This window comes from Oryzias latipes, chromosome 23 (genome assembly GCF_002234675.1).
Source record: "Oryzias latipes chromosome 23, ASM223467v1".
Taxonomy (NCBI): Eukaryota; Metazoa; Chordata; class Actinopteri; order Beloniformes; family Adrianichthyidae; genus Oryzias; species Oryzias latipes.
The window spans coordinates 10661808-10681964 of NC_019881.2; the positions used below are offsets into that span (position 1 = coordinate 10661808).

General features: G+C 40.9%; 1 protein-coding gene across 10 annotated transcripts in view; it reads left to right on the forward strand.

The window, feature by feature from the left end:
* nav3 (neuron navigator 3) overlaps nt 1-20157 on the forward strand; it is a 236108-nt gene that overhangs the window by 99594 nt on the left and 116357 nt on the right. For all 10 annotated transcript variants that reach the window (XM_023952465.1, XM_023952466.1, XM_023952467.1 and 7 more), the window contains exons 4-5: nt 4342-4414; nt 12018-12192. In XM_023952465.1, the coding sequence (XP_023808233.1) occupies nt 4342-4414; nt 12018-12192 (248 nt within the window). The remainder of the gene's footprint in view (nt 1-4341; nt 4415-12017; nt 12193-20157) is intronic.

The window sequence follows — 20157 nt, forward strand, 5'->3', positions numbered from 1 at the left end:
CCCATTATTGTTGTTATTTTGTTTATTGTTGCAATCTTGTTATTGTCATTATGGGCGGTTATATCATCCTCAAACACTAGTTTGCGTAGCAAACCACCCAGCGTTTACCTAGTGAACTGACCTGAGTCCAGTACATTTCGGGCCGTTAACATGATTCTCTGCTCCATCATGTCTGAATGGAAATTCTTTACCAGGCTGCCGCACAGATAAGTGAGGACTGAATGAGTTGAATTAGGAGTTAGAACAGGGAAATTACCAAACTAGGAGGAGCCACCAGGGGTGATGAAGCAAGACTGAGAAAAACTCTGATTCTTTCATTCTGCAGTCTTTGGTCTCCATTTCTTTGCAGAATTTGTTTGGGTGGATTATGAAAAGGCAGTCTTGAAAATATTTACTGAGCCTCTTTAAATGATGCACATATTAAGGTCTGAACGGGAAACACTTAAGACACTTTTTACAGTTTTTGTGTTATTACTGCACAATATGCTGCTGCAGCAGAGCTGGAGTTCTACATTCACTCTATTTTCTACCATTGTTGACTTTTTTTCTACAGGCAAGTCCACTGTTTTTGGCATTTTCTTCTGTATTAATTAGAACTTGATAATTTTTGTTGTTGTTACTAAAGTCTGAAATGGAATCCTACTCAAAAAGACACTGATCATCATTGAGATTTAATCGCTGCCCCATGATGTCGCCCACATATTTTGGCAGGTTTCATCACTTCCCTTGTGTTTCACATCTGCCCTCCTGGTAAAAAGCAGTCCCTTTACCTGCTTGAAGTACTTAGTGATTTGATGAAATGGGCTTAATCAGAATGCCACAAATGACTTTTAATGGCTCATGTGGATTTGTTTGATGCCAGGCAGGCTGTGCTGGAAAAGTAAATGATGTTGGTCTCTCAAGAAGCTGTTAGAGGTGCCACAAAGCCAACCGCCCACCAAACCCACAGTTAAGGATCAACAGAACCCGAGAATCTTTAATACTCCCACTAACATCATCCTGCTCATTTACATCAGTTAAAAGCTCCAACTGTTTGTAAAATCTCTCCTTCTTTTACAGAGATCAACTCTGTTAGATTTGACTCCAAAACGATTTAGACGGTTTTTCACAACTATGTGTCCCACAATGAGCCTGGGATTTGAACCTCTAACCCACTGTTTGGAAAATGGCTGCTTCACATTTGCAGCTGCATGGTTAAAGCAGATATTTTACCATCAAACGCCACCCAACATGTCATTCACACTTCATTTAATTAAACTGTAGCAACAACTCCTGTGCAGCACATGTTGCCCCTCTTCTGACGCTGTACATAGTAGAATCAAACAGGCAAACACCAGTCAGTCTGCATGTGCAGCATGTGGTCAGGCAAGATAGAAGCCCACATTTAAGTTTACTTTGTGCCTTATGTTAGAAAATATGTGTGTTGGTGTTTTGAAGTGGGAGGTTGTGGTCGCCTTATGTGAATTCCTGTTTGGGCTTGTGGGACGAGCAGCAGAATGTGGGTTGAACTCATAAAACATTTTCCAAACAGTCTCTGTGTTCGGCTCTTGCTTGTTGGTGGTTTGGCTGATTGAAGTTTGAAAAATGCTGGAGCATCATCTTATGCCTCAGTCACATGCACCTGTATGGTTGACCTGTACAGAGTGTGGCAGGTTTTTGGGTTGTCAGGGCCCATAGAGGGTCATGGAGAGGAGTGGCTGCATCGTAAGGGGAATGAGGTGTGTCTTGCAGTTCCCTTGAGGCTTGTACAGCCACCTCAAGAAACATCATGAAAATGGAATATACCATCGTCATGCGTGTGGTACATACATCATGAAGTATTTATAAGGACCACGCACTTATGATGAACGGGTGATGCTGTCGTATTGCCCATATGCTGCGCTGGTAAGGTGCTAGCACTGGCCCCTTACTGACTAGGTGCTAATGAATGGATGGCTGGGGGGGGGGGGGGCAAGTGATACATAGGACGCCCATAGTGTGTCCACACAAACTACACTCAGATTGTCAAATTTTTTCATTCACCTTTAGCTTTAGCACTAACAGGCCCCTAGCATAATGGAGAAGTTGAAAAAAGTGTACAAATCTGAACGGCGTGTCTGCATTTCACCTACTTCAACCTCACTTACCCTTATGTGTTGTTTAAAGTCTCACTCCAACTATGTTTATTTCTATTGCAAAAGCGTGTCCAGTTGTCCTTTCATTATAATTATGCAGTTTTAGCTAAAATCGAAAAACCTGTGTCGATTTTTAAGACATAATTTGTGCAGATCGGCAGAAGCTCATCTGAAATTTGTTTTTGGGTTGTGGGCGGGACTGTTGACCTAGCTAATTTCGCACCAGCGACAAGCGTCCACACAGACCCAAGCTAACATTAGCTAAGCAAAAATATGGTGACCAATATCAGAGGTATCCAGCTGCACAATTTAGAGCCAGATGGCCGCTCCGAGGAGGACAATGAAAACTTACATGGATCTATACGTCTGCAAGCGGAGGATTTAGAATTTATGGAGAAAACGAAACTGTAGCACACGTAGTAGCTGCGTCATAAGTCAGAACTTTTCTCAACATTCAGTTTTTCCCTGCTCCTAATTCATTGTGACTTGAATAAAGAAACACTCAGAAACGTAGTTTTAATCTTAAATTATTGTACACATGTCCTCAATTATGAGAAAAGTGAAACAAGAACATGTTAAATATACTTAAAACATAGCAAGCGTAGAAAAGAATGTTCATGAACATTATTTGCTCCCCTGGCTCAATGAGTTGTTTATGATGCTAAAATTGAATCTGGGTTCGTACAGTGGGCAATGCCTCTTGGCCAAGCCTCTCTCGACAAAGGGCATTTTATTTTCATGGATTTCCTGGTAAAACAAAGGTTAAATAAAAAATCATAATTAAATAAAAAAAATAGGGTTGCCCATAAGTCCACCCATAAGGGCAGTTATGTCCAAGGTACCAGAACTTGACTTCAGTCAACCAACATAGTTGTGAAGGTCACCTTGGCAGGAACAGCACACTCAAGAAGATCCCACAAGTGTTTGATGAACGGCTGGTGGACCACTCCATCTTCTCTGCTCTCAATCAACTATTAATCCCCCATAAGTGGGGGTGAGAGCTATCAAAACAGGAAAAACCTGTGGACGATACAGGACGAAAACAGTCTGGATTCATCCAAATCTTATGAATATTTTTACTCTCAGAGGGACAATGACTTTCACAAGACTTACTGATTTGTATTCAAAGGCAGTTTTTCAGATCTTTGATCGTAGCCATCTGATGGCTTTCCAAACATGAGAAAAAAAGTAGGTAAAACAAAGCTGTAAGTTGCTGTATAGACAAATGTCAATCAAAAGACTACAGCCAAATTTTAGCACTTTAGGGCATGAATTATGAAATAGAATTCAAGGTAAAAATTTATCCCTGAACAGTTGTGACTAGAAAAACGTTTTTCAAACCTGCCTAGCATTTTTATTTCTGTAGGAAGGTCTGGCTGGGAATGGAGACTCATGCCAAGGCTTCTTCAGGACAAAGATGTTAGAGGTCACACTATGAGGACTCTCTACTGTGACTCCTACAGTGACAAACAACTGAACCTCCCTTCGAGGATCAATAGTGTGTCCCTGAACTGAGCAGAAATTTGTTTACATAAATTCCTGTATTGTCGTTTTGTGCCCTTAGGAGCAACATTAAGTCAAATACATTAGGACAGTAGTTATTTACATTGCCTGCATGCAGACATGACTCACTGCCCTCCTTCTGCAAAGTCTCCTCATTAATGAAAAGACATTAACACTGAGTGAGCAAGCAGAAAAAGACAAGCATGAGGCGAGCTACAGCTCATGAATTATTGTTGCTGCTAGACATTTGGCTGAGTTGTCCAGGTCGCGCTCAGTGTTGTGTCTCTCCACTGAAACTGAGAACTCTGACCCTCAACCTTGTCATAAAGTACTCCAGGCATGTTGGCTGCTGATGAAACTGCATGCTAAATGCTGTCCAGAAAGGCAAGAAAGCCTCCATCGACAGAAATCCTTTATCCATCCACCTTGCCGAATAGAAGCCCTGATTGGGTCTGTGACAAACTTCTGTTCTGTTAGATTCCCCCTTCAGTGTCTGCAACTACATATGCATGGGTTTGTGTAGGTGGCAGTCCTCCGTGGTCAGTAAGTCATACAGCCAAGTCCCAAGATCACATGGGGGTCGGGTAATAACTAAACAATGATGTGCTTTATGGCTAATAATGCTGATCTGCTCCTTCCTCTGAGCGCTACGCCACAACACATAATGACCACATTCCAGGTCCGTCCTCCCGTTCGTGCTGACTGTTTGCTGTCTTCTTCACAGATCGAGAATGTGGACACTTGCCTCAGTTTCCTGGATGCCAGAGGAGTGAATGTACAAGGGCTCTCAGCAGAAGGTAAGGATGCAAAACAATGCACAATGGATGGCATGAGAAATCTGCTGATTAAATCAAGACAGCAGTGGGAGTGGACATTTTGCAGTCTGAGTTTTAAAACTCGGGGCAACAATTGCATTTTGGAAAATATTTTGTTTGTTTAAATGTTCCAGGAAAACTATCTTTTCCATTTAAAGCTGGTGACAATGGTCTGCATGATATTGTTTGCTTTACTGCTGTCTCTACAGATGTCTTGTGTGCTAAATGAATATTTACCAAACTGAGCTTCAACTGGTATGATACCATCATTATAGATTCATAAAGATTCTCTAAGAGAAAAGAATTCCACTACAGGCACTTTTTTCACATATTATAGTTAGATTCTGGACCAAACCAACTTGCTAAAATGTGATATAAGTGAAATTAGCCACATAAAAGGTCATCTTTTTAATTTTACTTTAGGGGATCCTATACTCCGATGGACAACTCTTCCGTCAACACAAAAGCTTTTTTGTTTTTTTACATGTACTGTTTCAGGGGTTGACCCGTATGGGTGCTGTGTTCTTTGGGTTGTCTGGACCAGTAAGGGCATAGAGAGCGGTAGCCGCATCTTAAGTGGAATGCAGGTGTGTCTTGCAATTCCCTCGAGGCTCGTGCAACCACCTTGAAAGACATCATGGAAATGGAACACAACATTGTGGTGTATATTGTGAAGTATTTCTAAGGATATTGTAAGTTACACACTCTCATGATGTACAGTTGATGCTGTCACACACAGCCCACCTGCAAGGGCAATTGTGACTAAGGCTTTAGCTGTCCCTTTTTTTTAAAAGTTTATTTGAAAAGGACCATGCACAGGAAGATTCATAAAAAAGTATAAACACCGCAACGCAATTGCATAAAAGGTACAGTTCTTCATAATAACATGGGAGGCTGCTGGATTGCTTAGTTGGCTGGTCCTCTGCACAGGAAACCTGGGTTTGCCTCCTAGGGGCGCAATAAGCTAAATAATCCTGTGTGGTACTTTAGGTAAGACCCTTTGCGCTGCTGCCTATCTGGGTCTCCCTGTGCCTTGAAAATACAGGGTTTTTTCAGGGTAGGGCATACGGTATAAAAACTCTCTGCCAAACCTGGGCCATCCCTGGCGGGATAAACTGAAGGGTGAACAACATATTTTAATTTGTGACGGACCTTTTTTATTTGACTCTTAAAAGTTAATGGTGAATCAAAAATTATACCAAGGTATCAGAATTGTTTTACACTTTTAATAATTTCTCCCTTAACTTTAACTAAGTTTAACTAATAAAACTAACGTTTTATTGATAAAAGCACTGTTGATTTTTTTGCCATCAATATTTTGGCTGCCACTTTGTAGACGACTGTTTCATGTGCGTATATCTGGAACACACAGAATCACCACAGCATGGCAGTTCATTGATACATACTAAGGGCAGCAAATTCAGTTTAAATAGGTTGTTTGTTAATTCAAGTTAAGCAACACCCAGGCCTCCATGTTCTCAGGCATTTATTTTGAAGTATCACTGCTTCTTCCGATTATCTGGCTATGCCCCCCCCCCCGCGTCCACTGCATCTCTAAGGTCAGCATGCGTAAACAACCAATTGGATCTCAACTAAATTGTCTTCACATTTCACATTCCTGCTGGTTTCATTTTGAACATCAAAGAGGTGCATACCGACCCGATTTGTCAAATAGCTATAATAGTCTAAAGGCCTGACACACTGACCCCAGATACAGTTCTGAAAACAGCAAAGTGACGAGCTGAGCCTGGAATGGCAAAGTATGTCTGTAGATTTGTGGGCTCTCGGGTTACCCTGCTGCTGATGTATGTCATTCCTGCCTTCACTGCATCTGTCTTCCCATCTTTCCGTTTGCAGCATGGCATGACCCTCTCATGACTAAATTAATCTTCTCTGCCCTTCCAGGCTTATTTAGGCTTTATGCTTTTACAAAGCATGGGAATTAAATGAAGCCGGATGTTTGATGTGCATACAGGAACCAACAACCAACTTATAGTAATAACCTCCTCACAAAGCTTGTATCCTCTTGTGGAGGCTGTAAACCAAGGCTTCCGGAAAATCCATCTTATTGAAGAGTGCTTTTGGTTGCCCCACAGACGTTTCCACTGAAACAGGTTACGAGCCATCATAAAATCCATCCCCAGCCTTGTTTCATGGATGGAAAGCATGCAGTGCGTACATCATAACTGATCAGACTGAATCTGGCGTCTGTAAACCAAAAACTCCATAACCAGCTTCATTTTGTGTGGGTGGCCATCACACATTTAATCAGGATTTAATTTTTCACTCAGAGACATTTATGATTCTGTTGTAAAGATAAAACATCTACCTACTAAATGTCATGCACCCAAAAAGTATTAAACCGGCAACATAAAATAGTTTACGAGCTGAAATGTGATAATTTGTTGCTTAACACTTTTGCGTTAAAAAGGTCAAAACCCTTGGAAAACTGTTCCTAATGAGGGAATTAACGGGGGCTTACATCCGGTCGTTGAAGTTTCTTTCCACGGTAGGGTTTGGAGTGCAGAACCTGCACAGAACATGCTCCCAATGTGTTGTAACACGTGTGGAGAATCAGCGATAACAGCTCCTCTTCACAATAAAGTTCAGCTTAGATCTCAGATGGTGCAATTATGTGTAATTGCTTTCATTTTAAAGGTGCTTTTAAACTCATGTTTCTTGAATTGACTGAGAATGTGCTTCTTTTCTGAGAGAACTGTAAGAGTTAATGATAAACCTTAACATCCATGTTTGCTTTTTCCTTGTTTACTTATTTGTATAACTGAAAAACAACATCTACATATTTTAAAATATTAATGTTTTTGGAAATGTTTTGTTTTTTGGTAGATAACCTTTTTTTTAGAGTTAAACTGGTTTTCTATGATCAAGATGTTCTCGAAAAGTCTTTCATCAGTTCTGTAGCTTTTAATGACTTCACTACGTCTACGTCAGCCAGGTCAGTGGATCCTGTGATGGTTTATTGATTTGAATCAACACAGTTGCTCATACATGTACAATCCCTTCACACATTTACATTCACGCTACCAAGACATGGAACCTGTGATGGTCCAATCAGAGGTTGACTGCTAATGCTACGGTCACAAATACAACTGCCACCACATGATGGGGAGGGATCGGCTGAATCTTCAAGATTAGCTGCCGCAGCCCGATTTTTTTTTTTGAGAATTATTGGCGTGGTCATGAATCCAGAAGCCAGCAGTCAGGCGGGGATGATTATGAGATTGAGGGACAGCTGGGTAGTGGCAGGGGGATTGCAGGATGACAGTAGTTCTGGGCGATTTGTAAATGTGTCCGAACAGCGGTCAGACACATCAGGTGCCACCAGCCCCCAACTGGGGGGATATAAACTGTCTACAGTATATACTGTCTGAGCAACACTGCGCTGCAAACAAAGACTCAACAACAACTTCTTCTTCACTCTTCTTGTCCGCATTGCTCTTCTATGATTATTTCAGAAACCACAATGTTCTGTCTTCTTCATATTCTTCTCAGCATCAACGGCAATTTGTCAATACGCAGGTTTCTGAGTCGCTCTGGTGCTATCATCGCCATTATGGGTTTTGTGCAGCTTCAATGCCGTCTCCCCATTTGGACCCATAGAGGCCAGGATCGCCAGATTTACGTTGGTCTTTGCCTGGGCCCTGGTCCATGTCAACAGCCATCATTGAGTACCTGCGCTACGATTTCTAACAATCGGACATTGGCAGTGGGATGGCAGCAAGGGGGTGGCTGGAGGGTGGCAGTCTGAAATCGGCAGATCATTAGACAATTTTGAGGATCTTGGAGACTATCCTATCAGTCAATTATTGCACTGCTGCCTTCCTGCCACCCACCTGTCACTAAACTGCCACCATGCGAACTCCAAATGTGCCCAGATGGCAACTGACCAATGTCAAAAAATCGTCCAGTCGCTGTTTCATTTGAACTTTATCTTAAAACCTCTTTGGCAACCGTGCAGCGTGTTAAAATTTGACCGACTTTTCCTGATTACAAATGCCACCGCCTGGCCACCTGCCAATTTTGCCAAAAAACTTGCATTTAGGTCGCCGCGTTTTGGTATTTGTGACCCATGTGTTGGCTTCACACTCTTCACACATCTGCGTCCTGGTTCAACCCAATGGCCTTTCAGAAAAAGGGATCGTCAATGAGGGGTTTCTTTCAAAAATAACTTTTCTGTGTTCCACATTAGCCAAAGTAAAGGAGTTTCTGTACTTCCTTCATCTTCTCCATTAGCAAAGTGAAGACCAAACCATCTTCTCTTGATGCAAATATGATCCAAGCCAGTCCCACAATTCTTTCCAGTCACAACACTAAAAGCAATTGATCAATTACAAAAAGCATTAGAGGTGCACCACCAATGTGTGAAAAGCTTTCATGCTATAAATTTACATTTTGAATGCCAACATGATTCATGGACGGACTTGGCAGATTTTCCACCTACAGTTAAAGTGAACTCTTTTTTTTTTAAACTAAATACAGTCAAAAAGGATTGGCTGGGTCATACGTTGCCACAACATTAAATCAACTTTCCACTTGTATAAAGTGTTGTGGTCTGGTTTACTCTTCTTAAGTGGGCGGAGTCCTGTGCAGGTGCAGGTCATTCTGTTTTAAGTGAGTTTGGTTTGTATGCCTGTTTGTACCTTCCATCATGTGAGAGTGTTTGTGTTTTTCAATCTTTTCATGATCGGCACAAATACAGATTTTAAATGATGCAAGATTGGGACCGTGAATGAGCACAAGATCTGGTCAAAAATGCTCATAAAGGACTTTGTTAAAGGCAACAAAAAGGGCATTTATGTCAGATTTAGCCCTTGATGGAAACAAAGACTACTTTTGTGGCTGATCGTATCAAAAATTACTCAAAATAGATCCATATTTCTTTTTTTTCCTAACAATGTTTTCTCTGTTTCTTGCAGTTGTATTTCCAGCTGCCCTGTTGGGCTGCGACTTTCTTTTTCAGTAAACCAATGAAACACCCCTTTTCAGATTCAGAATCATTGCTTGTAGGTGTTTAACAACTGAAAATAATCCTATGAGAGACTTCGTCTCCAACCTTTAGAGCCACTGCCAACTTTCGGAGGGGTGTGGTGAAATACATTTACATTTACAAAATCTCAGAAAACATTAACTGCATCCCTAGCTTTGTGCAGCTGAAGACGTGGTCTAATAAGTACATTTAGCTAAGTAAATGAATGTGGTAAAACCACTAAAAGTAACTGGAGGTAGAACTGCTCACAGGTGAATTCACTGATGGCTATACCTTTTAGGTGGAAGATTAATTTTCATTACCCATAGTGCACATTCAGTAAAGATTGCTGACTGTAAAGTTGGAGCTGCATACCTTCAGTTCTCAAAGCAGTTATGACAAGATAATAACAAAAAATAACTACCAGCTGGAGTGAGAACCTGTCTAGATTTAAAGCCTGTCATCCCTGCAATGAAAGAGCAAAAGTATCTTTGACCTTCAGTTTTGTGTTTGTTCCATTCATTCATTCAACCGTGAATACATCCATCTATGTAATCTTCTCTGCTCCTGCTCCTACACTTGGTTGTGGGCCCTATCTTAGACCCGTCTCGCACCCCCAGCCGTCCCACTAATCTGGATAAAGCCAATCTGCTGGACTATTTAAACATGTGGTTGTAGATTTATAGATAAGCTCATTGTTCTCTAAGAGTTCTGGTACATCACCTGTCCGTCCTGGGGGAGAATTCCTCCTTCATGTGGGCACCCCAGAGGTTTCTTCTTTTTTTTTCAGGAATCTGTTTTATTCTTTATCTTTTTTTGTAGTTTTTCCTTACCGTGAAGGAGGGTCTAAGGGCAGGGACGCCCAGTTTAGTTTAGTCTGTTTAGTTTAGTTTAGCCATTATCTATTGAATTCAATGACTTTATGTTCTTTACGATTCATGTTAATTACACAATTACTGGTATGAAGCCCATTGAGATGACTATTCTTTTAAATATGGGGCTATATAAATAAATTGAAGTGAATCTATCAATCCATTCATCCATCCATCCACCCATACATCTATTCAAACATTGATACATCCATTCTTCCATCCATGCATCAGTGAATCCATCGATGTGTGCATTAATCTATCCATCCATCATAACTCCATGCATCCCATCCATCCATTCACCCATCCATCAATCACACCATGAATACCTGCATCCATCAATCTATCAATTCAGCTGTCATTTTATAAATCCATCCATCCATCTATCCAATCATAAATTCATTCATTCATCCATCTATCTGCATCTACCCATCCATCTATCCAACCATGAATACATTCCTCCATCCATCCATGCATCAGGGAATCCATCGATGTGTGCATCAATCTATCCATTCATCTATCATTTCATAAATCCATGCTTCCCATCCATTCATTCACCTATCCATCTACCAACTATTAATACATGCATGCATCTAACTATCCAACCATGAATACACACATACATCCATTTAACTATGGAGCTATTCATCCGTCCATCCATTAATACACGTAGCTTTTCATAATTCCATGCCTTCATCCATTATTCATCAAACCATCATCTATACATCCTTTTATCATCCATCCATCATCCCTCCATTCATACATCCATCTATGTACCCATTCATCAATTCATGCATTCATCCATACATCTATATATCTGTTAATTACCCATCCATCTACCATTAATACATGCATCTATCGATCTAACCATGGATCCATTCATCTATCCACCCATCTATCCATCTATCTACCTGTACTTTTCTGATTAGGGTCCAAGTCAGTCTAAGACAGGATTACTGACAATCCACTTCCAGAACAGGCTCACTTTTCTGGACTTACTTTTGAAACTTCTATTGTATTATTTTAAAGCTGTGATGCCTAGTCCGCTGTAAATATTGGGACTGTCTGTTGTGTTAACATTGTTTATTAACAATCAGCTCACATGAAAGTAGTTTTAGAGCAAGTTTCTTGTAACTCACGATTTTACCAAACTTAAATGTGGACCTTTTGGCTATCAAGTATGGAGGATTTCAGAGATGAGCATGGCATGAGAACCTCTGGATTGTATCAGCAGGGAAATCATTTCTGTAAGCAGATGTTTCAGGCTAGAACTCCTACAGATGGATATTCGTGTAAGCAGTAGTCTAAATGATTTGCAAAGAACTCAACTGTGAGCGCTTACAGAATGGTATACAGTATTTCTGTAATTGACACTAGACAAAGCCTGTGTAAAATGTTTCCTAAAAAATGGTTTGTTTGCTGCACAACAGCTGCTCCGGAGCTCAAACCCCAAAGGGATTTGTCACCATGTGCTCATTTTATGGTGTTTGAAAGACACAATACACAGTCTGGAAAATATTTATCTTAACAGTCACAGGACTGCACTTGTGCCTCGAACAGATGGAGAACAACTTTAGAGCCACTTTTACTCGCTGAAATTATTAAATTCCATGAGAATTTTTTGGGTCTTTCTCAGGGTGGCTGCAAGGCAAAGCTGTACATAAAAACATAATAGAATAAACTTCTCCGTTGCCGCAGCTTCATTTTCTCTCCCCTTTTGTTTTTACAGAGATCAGAAATGGCAACCTGAAGAGCATTCTGGGCCTCTTCTTCATTCTATCACGCTACAAGCAGCAGCAGCAGCAACAGCAGCAGTACTACCAGTCTCTGGTGGAGCTTAGCCAGCAGACCAGCAGCAGTGCACCATCCACCAGCAGCCCCAAAACACACGACATGCAGTCCAGGTATGTGAGACCTTCAGGAGCTCGCACTGCATCAGACGCTGAGGAATGCAGTTACTGGCTTTGGGTTGACTGCTGAGCCAGTCTCTGATGTAATTATGTGTACCATTATTTTTTAAAGATCCATGCCTGGAGCAAAGGATAATGGTTCTAGATTTTGGCCCTGCAGGTCAGACTTTCAGAGTTGTGATGGTTTAGTTAAGCTGCTTGGAGATTGTCTCTGAATATAATATTTTGTGTTGGCGCTTTTGTCCGTTGGAGACAAATGGGACAACTATGTCAAAAATTTAAGTTTTAGATCATAAAATGCAAATAAAACTATTCCATTTTACGTTTAACATAAAAAAGGTTCTATTTGAATTATTAATGCAACTTTATGTTTTGTTGGCTTGTTCTTTGTATTCATTAATAGGATATCACTGTTTCCCATTCCTCTCTCTCTCTCTCTCTCTTTATATATATATATATATATATATATATATTGTTTTTTTTAAACAAGACATAAACAGAATGCTGATAGGATTTTTGAGACATTTTCTGAGTTTTCATATCGACTATACCGATTCAGAATCCAAGTAAAATTTGAATCCAATTTGTCTCAATTTTCGTTTTCAACACCTTGAGACTGTACAATGATATAAAAGGATTCTGATTCTGGGAGTAAAACAAACAACACTGCACACATGCAGAAAAGCTGTATTCCTAATATTTAGCAAAAAATCTAATGAAAAGTATTTTTACATTCTGTCATGTTTGGTATTTTACGAAGTGTAGCATTTATTTTTAGAGTTGACCTCCTGATGACCTGTGATCCAACCAAACAGAAAAGGTCTTGTAGGAACATCAAAGGAATGTTTGACATTTTACACATGATCAGCATTCTTAGTATGAGTATGTGTGCATGTGCTTGTGCATGTGTGTGGGTGTGCTTGATTGTGTGTGAGAGATCGGTTGAGAGGAGGAGTATAGAAGCAGTGGTGGTTTATATTCATTTGTGTGTCAGGGTCGTTGGAGAAGCAGCTGTCTTTATGCTCACACCCCAACTTCCACCTGTGCAACAGGTGCACAGAGCTCTCACACATACACAACAGACAGTAAAGGGCAGCATCTTCATCTTACAACAAGATGATGAGTTCATAGACTTCCAGCTCAAGCGTCCCTACAGAAAAGAAACAACAACTTACAGTTGAAACCGAAAGAAAACAAATTAGACTGATTTTTTCAAGTCCCATCCCCGATCGTCTTCTGATCTATTTTTCAAGCGTTCCCAGTGGTCTTTTAATTATGATGATGCCGTTTTTAACCAAAATTTAATAACTTGTGTCCTTTTCTGGGACGCAGTATCTGTAGAGCGACAGTAATTCATTGGAAATTCACATCTGAGTTGTGGGTGGGACTGTTGGGACAGAGTAAGCCTAACCTCATTTCCCATCATCTCTTTGTCTACACTCTCTCCCGATATAGCTTACAGCCCCTCAAAACCCCAACTTAACATTACTGGTGCAACAAAAATGGCAAGCTATATTGGAGCTTACCAGTTGTACAGTTTAGATCCAGATTCCAGCTCAGATGGGGAAAAACAAAGATGGTCTTGGAGCTATTTGTCTGCAGGTGGATGCATCAGAATGGAGAGCAGAATATTTAGAATGTTTCTGAGTATTTCTTTTATTCAAATTTTGAATCAGAAGCAGATGAAGAAAATGCTGTTTGAAAAAGATCATATTAGTGACATGGAGTTGGAGGTGGATAATGTATCTATATAATAATTCTGTAAATCTTACTGCAGCTTGGTTCTTCAAACTCCTTCCTATGATAGGTTCTTCATAAGGTCCATTCCCTTTGACAGGTTTTGTTTGTACCATGGTTTGTTTCCTCTGATGATCAGCATCAGTGGGAGTGAAAGCTGAACGGAAATTTGGTCAAATACCTGGTGCTCTTGGTAACGTGGCTCTCAGTTCACATGCAGATGACTGCATGAGAATTTTCCCTTGCAGATCTGCATTCACATTTAGAGACATCTGTACATGTGCTGTATGCAGAGCTTTCTATAGACAGCACCTGCTGGTGTGACCGCTGTCTCTGGGGTCAGGGACGAGAAGTGTGTCAAAGGGGAACTCCCTATTGGACAGTGAGCGACAGCCGGGAGCCACGAGAGGCTTTCAGGGCTCTAGAAAGCAGGGAGGGGTCCCGGCCTGGTAAGGCACTGCAATCCCTCTCTTGATAATTCATCATGTCCCAGGGCAAACAAGTTGACCCTGTGTTATGGCACTCTTCACGCCTGCCTACGCCTGCATCTCGCAACAGGAAGAGCTGTGTGCCATATGGGAGAGACAGAAGCCTGGCCAAGTCGGACGTGTTTCATAGGTACAGTCGTAGTCGCTTGATGTGTTTTACAGAGTTTGCTTCTTTGGAAAGGACTTGGTGAATCCAGCAGGACAGGATTAGTGTTGCTGCCATCATGAACTGGTAAAAAACACAAATTGTCTTGTTGCAACAACCCATTATTGTCTTCATGACGTGCTTACGTGTTGATAATATTATTGTCATAACGTGCTTACAATTAGTTAGTTAGTTAGTTAGTTAGTTATTTGTTAAAGACAATAGAAAAGGACTGTTTGTAAAGCAGTTTTTAGACGTTTCACCATTTTTGGTTTGTTTAATCCAGAAACCTCTTTGTTTGTCCCTCATCTACTATAAGTTGGTAAATATAGTTGTTAATTAGTCATGTGAGCAAGTTTGGTGACATTAGCTTTTAGATCTTCAGAACTTATAAAAATTTTGGATCATATGTGTTAAACAGTCAAAGGGTTATTTTACCAACCCTTTGATTCATATAATAATTTATGGTTGACAATAGAATTCAGAAATGATATGGGCTCATTTTGAACAATCGAATTCACTAACAAATAGATCCAGTAAATCTTTAGCTTTAAAATAAACCTACCATGGCTCAATCCAAATGCTATTTTCTAATATCCATTATCTATTTATCTCAATTTGAACAATGTTTTCATAGTTTAGGGCGATACGATTAAGAACTTGCGTCAGACAGAGGAATCTGGTTGGATCACATGAATATAAATGAATTCATGGATGAAGTCAAAATCGTCATACCCTTATTTGTGATTCATATCTTTTAAGAAAACCTTAAAAACGAACCATTTTTTTAATCATTGTTTTAGCATGAATATGATGATGAACAATCTAAGCCCATATCAATGTTACCATTTATTGGTTTTAGAGTCCTTGTGGATTTTTATAAATCACTTTTACCTGAGGCTTGCAGTTTGCAGAAAGTCTCTTGGCAGCCATCTCATCGAATTCTCATAAAAAAAGAAACAAAAATCAGATCAGTTTTCTGTTGAAATGCCTCCGTAGGTCGTTGTTTGAGTTAAGACAAACAAATAAAGCCACTTGTCGGTTTAAAACATTTATTAAAGAGTTATTTAGCATGGAAGTCCAAATCTGTGAATTTCTTGCTAAATATAGAAATTTGGGCGCTTCCTGCGTAAACTGTTGCTCTATTCTGCTGTTTTTAACAGTAATAAAATGTTGTGATGTGTTCATGACATGCAGACTTCTAGTAGAGTATTTATCTGGAATAAAAAGCTTAAAATATACAGTGCTGATTTATAATAAGCATAGAAAAAATATCCCTGATTGAGATATGATGTTCGATTCTGATCAGGTCTTTAACTATGTGATCAGTTCCAATTCAGATCATGAGATTGGCTCGGGACATTCATAGTTTTAAATCAATGTTAAGCAACAATTGCAAGAGTCAAGGCTGAACATATTTTATTTAATGACTGTAAAGTTATTGTTGTTCTGGAATCCCTACAGCACTAGGGTGTGTGAATGTGTTCGATTCATTCAACAAAGGTCAGATGATGCTTATTAGCTGCTGTCATCAAGCTGACCTAAGAACCCGCGTCTCTCTGGATCAGATCCCCTAAATTCTTCACATTTCAAAGAACAGAAACGGTCATGATATGTTTAGGTTTCTTTCTTCACTCTGGGTGGAGTAGCATGTCAGATAAACAACCCAAGTAAGGTGGAAATGCCAGCAGTACTGTATGAATGGAGTGAGTGTCCTCTGATCTTCAGGAAGAATCGATGAATGTGGAGATCACTCCTCTTTTCTGTAGCCTAGTGTGTGGGCTACACAAGTGCATCTCATACCCTGTTGGCTTTTGAAAAACCTCTTTGGCTTTCACTGCTTTGTTTAAGCATTTCTTTGATTTTTCCCCAAAATGAACAACCAAAGATATTTGAAGAGAATGGTTTTACCAAGTCCAGATCACTAGAAGCTAACTTAAACACAGCTTCAATACCTGTGCAGGTAAGCATTCACCAAATGAGATCCTCTAGCAGAGATCTGGGAGCTTATGAATCCTGAGAAGTAGACTTTTTGTTTGTAGAGCTTCTCCCCTCAGGAGCTGATCTGGGGCCTCATTTATAAACGTTGCGTACGCACAAAAGAAGGCGTACGCCACTCTCTACGCAATAGTTGAGATTTATAAAAAGCAAACTTGACGGGAAAATGTGCGGTCCTCCACGCAAGCTCTGACCCAGGCGTACGCACAAAAACGGGTGAAATGAGAAACGGCGACACCGTCGGCAGATGGAAGAAACACGTGAAACTGAAAATGACAATACTGCCTCTCAAAAATAACATGAAGACTTCACAAAACAAGTCTTACAATTAACAGCTACACAAACACCCGTTTGATCGATCAGCAGTGAAACAAACAAAACAATCAAACAAAAATTACAACAGAAATTCAAATGAACACTTATTTGCAGAAAGAAAAGTGAAATATGTTCTGCAATATTGGCATGTTGTGCAATTCATCCTCATAAATAATATAGTTAACAGAACGAAATAATGTACAAAACTGATATTCTCATCAGTGTGTCCGTCTGGCGGAGCGGATATAGGTGCGTGCGTGCGGACGGACGGACGGACGGACAGACGTACTAATTGTCCACTGGGGAAAGTTGTTTTCATATTAAGACATTTCTTCATAAGCTATGGTATCCATGCATATGCCTTTGGTTTGTTTTATTTTTGATAAAACAATGTATGGCGTATGTTTCAACCATTCAGAAAGCAACAAGAAATTACATTTGCGCTGAACAATTTCCCATTTCCACGTCGATTATTACTGACATCTGTAGCTTGCCAGATGTAATTAAATGGAGGGAAATAAAATGCCCCATCACAATGCGTAATGACGCACAAAGGCTGATTTTGCGCTCTTAGAAGATGTGGCAAATGGAAGAATTCGTAGTGAACGCATCTTTAGACAGCAAGAAGACGTGCTGGCAAATGAGGACGAGTGGCTTATGAGCCGGTTCTGACTTCCTCCAGCGGTCCTGTTGGACCTCTGCAGGCTTTTGGGCCCGGCGTTACAGAGGAGCACTCGGAGGAACCACGCGTGTCACCCGGTGCATCTGGCGCTCCGGTGTCCCCCCCCCGCCCCCCCCGATGGAGCGCTGTAGCCTCACAACCTCGAATGGTTGTGAGGCTACAGCATTTACGGCGTCCGCCACCGTTTGCCGCTCACGTGCCTTTTTGGCATTAGTAATGTCCACACTGTGCCCTCCAAACAACACTTTTCTCCTTTTTTCCACCTCGCCAACGATAACTTTTACTTTACGTTTTTTAAGTTACGTTTTTTTGATTTCCTCTCGGTGTTCGCCATGGTTCCGCAATCAATGAATATTCATTTGTGGGCGTTTCACGGACTATTTATGGACAAATATGGGCGTGTCATGAAGCCGCAAAAAGCTGCGCTGCATTTAGAATCGGTTGTGATTTATTAAGGGAAAGATGCGTAGGATGTGCGTGCGCACGGTTTTATAAATCCGAATATTTCTTTGCGTACGCACGTCCCATGTTTCATCCGTACGCTACTTCTGACGCAAATCCTACGCAAAGCTTTATAAATGAGGCCCCTGGGCTTTGCAGATCCTCATCTCCCCAGAATGCTCTACCTGCACTTCTGGGTGAAAACTGAGGCTTTCCAATGTCAGCTAACATGCTGTGGTTCTTCCTGTTGAAATCGTCTCTCAGGCCTTATAAAGTAGCTCTTCAAAACTCCTGGGGCCTCATTTATAAACGTTGCGTACGCACAAAAGAAGGCGTACGCCACTCTCTACGCAATAGTTGAGATTTATAAAAAGCAAACTTGACGGGAAAATGTGCGGTCCTTCACGCAAGCTCTGACCCAGGCGTACGCACAAAAACGGGTGAAATGAGAAATGGCGACACCGTCGGCAGATGGAAGAAACACGTGAAAGTGAAAATGACAATCCTGCCTCTCATAAATAACATGAAGACTTCACAAAGCAAGTCTTACAATTATCAGCCTACACAAACACCCGTTTGATCGATCAGCAGTGAAACAAACAAAACAAAAAAACGAAAATTACAACAGAAATTCAAATGAACACTTATTTGGAAAAAGAAAAGTGAAATATGTTCTGCAATATTGGCATGTTGTGCAATTCATCCTCATAAATAATATAGTTAACAGAACGAAATAATGTACAAAACTGATATTCTCATCAGTGTGTCCGTCTGGCGGAGCGGATATAGGTGCGTGCGTGCGGACGGACGGACGGACGGACGGACGGACAGACGTACTAATTGTCCACTGGGGAAAGTTGTTTTCATATTAAGACATTTCTTCATAAGCTATGGTATCCATGCATATGCCTTTGGTTTGTTTTATTTTTGATAAAACAATGTATGGCGTATGTTTCAACCATTCAGAAAGCAACAAGAAATTACATTTGCGCTGAACAATTTCCCATTTCCACGTCGATTATTACTGACATCTGTAGCTTGCCAGATGTAATTAAATGGAGGGAAATAAAATGCCCCATCACAATGCGTAATGACGCACAAAGGCTGATTTTGCGCTCTTAGAAGATGTGGCAAATGGAAGAATTCGGAGTGAACGCATCTTTAGACAGCAAGAAGACGTGCTGGCAAATGAGGACGAGTGGCTTATGAGCCGGTTCCCACTTCCTCGAGCCGTCCTGTTGGACCTCTGCGGGCTTTTGGGCCCGGCGTTACAGAGGAGCACTCGGAGGAACCACGCGTGTCACCCGGTGCATCTGGCGCTCTGCCTGGTCCCCCGGCGCATGCATCTGGCGCTCCGGTGTCCCCCCCCCCCCGATGGAGCGCTGAGAACCTCGAATGGTTGTGAGGCTACAGCATTTACGGCGTCTGCCACCGTTTGCCGCTCACGTGCCTTTTTGGCATTAGTAATGCCCACACTGTGCCCTCCAAACAACACTTTTCTCCTCTTTTCCACCTCGCCAACGATAAATTCTACTTCACATTGAGTGAAGTTACGTTTTTTTGATTTCCTCTCGGTGTTTGCCATGGTTCCGCAATCAATGAATATTCATTTAAGGGCGTTTCACTGACTATTTATGGACAAATATGGGCGTGTCATGAAGCCGCAAAAAGCTGCGCTGCATTTAGAATCGGTTGTGATTTATTAAGGGAAAGATGCATAGGATGTGCGTGCGCACGGTTTTATAAATCCGAATATTTCTTTGCGTACGCACGTCCTATGTTTCATCCGTACGCCACTTCTGACGCAAATCCTACGCAAAGTTTTATAAATGAGGCCCCTGGTCATGTTTCCATTATCTGATTGATTTTGAAGAATAAATGCACATGATAGGAGAAATGCTAAACTTCCTGTTACAACACAGATCACTTCCTCATAAACATAATTACACCAGCTGTTATAGTGTTTACCCTTTAACAACCAAGCTTTACCTCCAGCGTTTACGTTCTTTTAATTACCGTAACTCTTTAGCTGTTTAAGCAATTAACTTAATTTCAGGATTTTCTGAAACTAAGAAAATTACCTTTGCACCGATGTGCAACACTTTACTAACATAAAGTGGGTGTGTTGCCAGGACAAATCCATTGGTAAAGGG